This window comes from Pleuronectes platessa, chromosome 11 (genome assembly GCF_947347685.1).
Source record: "Pleuronectes platessa chromosome 11, fPlePla1.1, whole genome shotgun sequence".
NCBI classification, from domain to species: Eukaryota; Metazoa; Chordata; class Actinopteri; order Pleuronectiformes; family Pleuronectidae; genus Pleuronectes; species Pleuronectes platessa.
The window spans coordinates 16,749,776-16,754,673 of record NC_070636.1 but is presented as its reverse complement, the minus strand read 5'-3'; the positions used below and the strand labels follow the sequence as shown (position 1 = coordinate 16,754,673).

The 4,898-nt window shown below is 41.1% G+C and overlaps 1 protein-coding gene across 1 annotated transcript; it reads left to right on the top strand.

Moving 5' to 3' along the window:
• Positions 1-2,043: 2,043 nt before the first annotated feature.
• On the top strand, positions 2,044-4,684 carry arf6b (ADP-ribosylation factor 6b). Its single transcript, XM_053434898.1, has 2 exons — positions 2,044-2,180; positions 2,416-4,684. Exon 2 carries the CDS (start codon positions 3,109-3,111, stop codon positions 3,634-3,636), a length of 528 nt encoding a protein of 175 aa, XP_053290873.1. The 5' UTR covers positions 2,044-2,180; positions 2,416-3,108; the 3' UTR covers positions 3,637-4,684.
• Positions 4,685-4,898: the final 214 nt, after the last annotated feature.

Genomic DNA, 4,898 nt, shown 5'->3' with positions numbered 1-4,898 from the left:
CTTCACCTTCCAACTGTAGAGGCGACCTTCAGATAAAGCAAAAGGCCAGTGTTAGCTGATAGCTGTATGCACTGTATGGTTAACTGGCAGCTGTACATATGGATGCAACTCAGGGACTTACCACAGGGAATGCTTGACTTTCAAACATCAACAACAAATGGTCGTATTGCAACTCTTAGATGAATAAATGCTATGACATATAAAGAATAAGTTCATCATAAAATATGTAAATACTTTTCAGCGTAAAATAAAAATCTACCCCAGATGGTGCAGAAAATCTATATGATCCAAGAAGTTTTTTTACAGTTACTGTACAATAAGCCCTAAAGGGATTGAACGATTTTTCTGTGCAATTGTGGAATGACGCCAATATAACCTTAAGAAGGTGTAATTCTAATCTTTGCCAAAATCTGAAGGTTTGCTTAATTCGTCCGGTTTACGTCTGCCTCATTGCATCGGTTTTGTAGAAAAGGGAAACTGTAAAGATTTAACATTTGGTAAAGGTAGGGCCAATGTTAGTGACGGTAATTAGTATTTAGATAGTAAAAAACACAGACATTGTGAGGAAATATCAGCAATAGCTTCCATATGCTAATATAAAAATAATGTTATTAATTATTTATTAATATATTAATAATAAACTTTATTGGTATAGTTCCTTTCATATAAGAAATGCAGTTCAAAGTGCTCAACATTCAATGTAAATAAAAACATGTTCAACTGTAATTCAAAATAAGAAGGTAGCAGATTTAAAGAAACATAAGAACATATAAAAAAAATGTTTTTAAATCAAATTAAAATAAAAAATAAATTTTATTTTATTTAGTTTTTAAATGCATTAAAAGTAGGAGTATGGACCAGAGCAAGATCTAGTTAAAGGCTGAAGGAAGAGAGAAGTTTTAAGTTTTCTTTTAAAGACGTTCACTGAACTAGCTTTTGTGATATCTAGCGGCAGTCTGCTCCACAACTTCGGAGCATGATCTAGGATATTCTTTCTTCTGTTGTTGGGAACCTCTGATAGACTTGCTGCAGAGTGTTTAAGAGACAAAGTAAAGTAGAAAGTAAGCTACAGTCTAACCTGTGTGGCCCCTTGTATGTAGGGAGGAGAACCAGGAATCATACCTAACTTTAAGTAGCATGTAATTACCACAAGGAGGAGATGTTACCCTTCGTATTTATCACACAGCACCTTTAAAAGCTTCAGATGAGAATAGGAGACAACTGAAATATAATAATAATAATAATAATAATAATAACAAAAAGCCACACATTTGATAATCACCTTGAAATATATAGTATATGATATAACACTCAGGAATGGACCATTCTGTATTAGTATATTTTACTAAGTGGTAATATATTCTCATTCCTTCTTTCACCATTAGACAAGAAAACATATCTTCATATAATATCACAATTTAAATCAATTTCAATTTAATTTGATTATCCAGCACTTTAAAAACAAAGTTAGAAAGATCTAGACAAATAACAATCACACCCAAAAGTAACAACACATCAAAATTAAATTAAATTAAATTAAAATAAATTAATCCTGCGCAGTCCACTTCTGCGCAGGAGGTGCGCGGTTCACTTCTGCGCAGGAGGTGCGCAGTCCACTTCTGCACAGGATGTAAATACATTTTTATTAAAATTATATTTTAAATAAAATAAAAAAAACGAATAATAATCCTTAAAATATCAATAGGGCCTCACCGTCTCTCAGTGCCTGTCAGTGTTCGGGCCCTAATAATAATAATAATAAGCAATAAATAATCTCACATAAATGGAGGCCATTCCAAAGAGACACAAAGTAAAACAACCACCCACAGTCTTTGTGTAGAATAAAGCATCATGTTGTATTCTAATATTGATTGCTGTTATGTACACCATTAAGTAAATACCTATATGCGCAGTAATGAGGAGATTCCGTGTATTTAATGACAGGTGGTGTCGTGCCGTTGTTTACCCTGTGGGGGTCGGGCGAGCCCCGGGCAGCTGGAGCAGCGTGCGACGGCAGCAGCAGCAGCAGCAGCAGCAGCTGAATCAAGCAGACGCGGAGGAAGTGGCGGTTAATGCAGCTCCACACCTTTCCGGTGTAGCAGCGCCGCGACGACCAGCTCCACTTCCCGGAGAGAGACGAGCGCTGGTGGGGTTATCGAGGCAGGAGGGGGAGACAGGAGGTAAATCACCCGGCCTCACATGCATCCTTACACCCGGGCGGACGCGAGCCCGACGTTGTTCCAGCGCCGCTTGATTTTGTATCGTCGGATATGATCAGCTAACCGTCGCTAGCCACATAGCATACGCTAGCTTGCTAGGCAACCAAGCTAGCTCGTGTTAGCCGTCTTTAGCAACCATGAGCGGTAGCCGGGTAATTTGGCATGTCTGACCCTCCCTCTCTAAATCTCTTCACAGGGGGACCAGAAGTGGAGTCTCACGCGTGGACGCGTGTGTTGCTGAGTCACCGAGGATTGTATTTTTTTATTCCGGAGTGGACCCCCCCCCCCGTCCAGCTTCAGTGAACGCACCCGGCTCGGTGGAGTAACCGCAGAAAGCTGCTTTTTCTTGCGGTGAAGGGAACAAGGGCGCAGCCGGCGAGGAGGACATAAACGCCAGAAGAAAGTCACAAGTGCCGAGGCTTTTCTCCGGGCCTCGTTCTCTCTCTCTCTCCCACAAACACACACCGTGTCTGACATCTGCAGCTTTGACTCACCACGGCCTGTGTGTGTGTGTCTGTCACGCAGCGTTTTGTAGATTTTGGCCAGACACAATGAAAGTCAGGCAACACCTGCTGCCAAGTTGTTAGTGTTCAACCAAGCCATGTTGTGTGCAGGGCCTGACAACAGTGTGCTGCTCTGAACATAGATGTCCGAGCACTTCACCGGATCCTGACGCACAGACTCTCCAAGAAAAGGACCCCGAAGTATTGTTAGGTTTAGACATGAGTGTGCAGTTTTGACTCCCCACCCCTAGATGCTCCCTCTAGTTATGTGTTCACATTTAAACCCTTAATCAAACTGAAGCTCTAGATTTGAAGTCAATCATCATCAGCACTGTAGCTGACATTTTTCTCGTTAGGAACAAAATATTTATGCACAAGAGTCCAACATGGGGAAGATGCTGTCAAAGATATTTGGCAACAAGGAGATGAGAATATTAATGCTCGGACTCGATGCTGCTGGGAAGACAACGATCCTTTACAAACTGAAACTCGGACAGTCTGTCACCACGATCCCCACGGTCGGCTTCAACGTGGAGACCGTCACCTACAAGAACGTCAAGTTCAACGTGTGGGACGTGGGAGGTCAGGACAAGATTCGCCCCCTATGGCGACACTACTACACGGGCACCCAGGGTCTGATTTTCGTGGTGGACTGCGCGGACAGGGACCGCATAGACGAGGCGAGGCAGGAGCTCCACCGGATCATCAACGACCGGGAGATGAGGGACGCCATCATCTTGATATTCGCCAACAAGCAAGACCTCCCGGACGCCATGAAGCCGCACGAAATCCAAGAGAAGCTCGGGTTGACCCGCATCAGAGATAGGAATTGGTATGTTCAGCCCTCCTGTGCAACCACAGGTGATGGACTATATGAGGGCCTGACATGGCTAACCTCAAACTACAAATCTTAATGATTGAGTGCTGACTGTTTTAGGTCAAAACTGTAATAAAGTTGCAAGTAACAAATAACTTCTCAAACTGAGTATGGTTAAGAAAAAGTTGATGATTTCCCCATTTATTTTTTAATACCTTTACCCCACGACTAATTTATGTTAAACTGGGATATCTGGTTTACAGTTTGCTTTTTGCTCTGTAGCAAGCTTAAATCACATTCTATGTTTTTTGGGGGGCTTGATTGATGAATATTGGAATTGATCGCTCCAAATGTTAAAAAGCCACAGAGTTCACCGCCTTTGCCTCTTCTTTTTCCTGTTTTATATAATTTTTCTAACGGAGCGGAGGTTTTTATCTTTCTCGGACTGTGGCTTGTTTCAAAGTTCTTGGGCCTCTGTTGCATTGAACTTGGATCTTTGTTCTCTTTCTTCCAAGGTGCGATCTTTCATGTCATGTAGCCTCCTTGCAAAGACTTTGACACAGTACTGTGATGAAAAATATTTCTTCTCAATGGTATTGACAGCTGCGAGAGGAAAAAATCCACCATTGCTTAGATTTCATTGTCATCAGTCTTGACATCAGAGGGAAAAAATGACTTTGGACATGTTTCTTCAGCCCTCCCACTCCCCTCATGTGGGCCATAGTTAACTGATTGACCTTTCTTGTCACGTCCTGATACCTAATTGTTCTGAATATTCAACAACTAGGCCTCCCGTAACTTAAACATGCTTGTTGGGATGCATTTTGAATAATGGGTAACATGTAGTCGTTGACTCTATCTCTCCAAAGGAATGTCTTTCAGCTCTGAGCGCTCTCAATCTGATACCACAGTTGATTAGTCTCAGTATTGGGACATTATATGATAGCCTATATCTGTAGCATGAGTACGAAAGTACATTAACCCTACATCAGAGTCCATCTGTCGTGCAGTCAGAGGGAGCTGTGGACCGGTGAAATGTTGACTGACACCTTGTGTTGCAGCTCTTACTCCTATTTTGACTGAGGGGAACCATGTACAGAACAATGTCATTGTAATGTCTTATTAAAAAAGTGATTTAAAATCTGTTACGTCTCTGTGTTTTTAAGGATTAGAGGTAGCATAGTAAGATTTGTGAGAGTTTAAACTTAAAAAGTATAATAGTTTAATTTATTAAAAAGAAAAGTAGCTGAATTAATGAAGAGTAATTAAATAAAATGAGAGACTAAAGAATGCTTATAGTTCAAAGTCTGCAGTGTTAAAAGTGATGTTTAAAAAAAGAAAGGGTTTATGTCCTCCCTC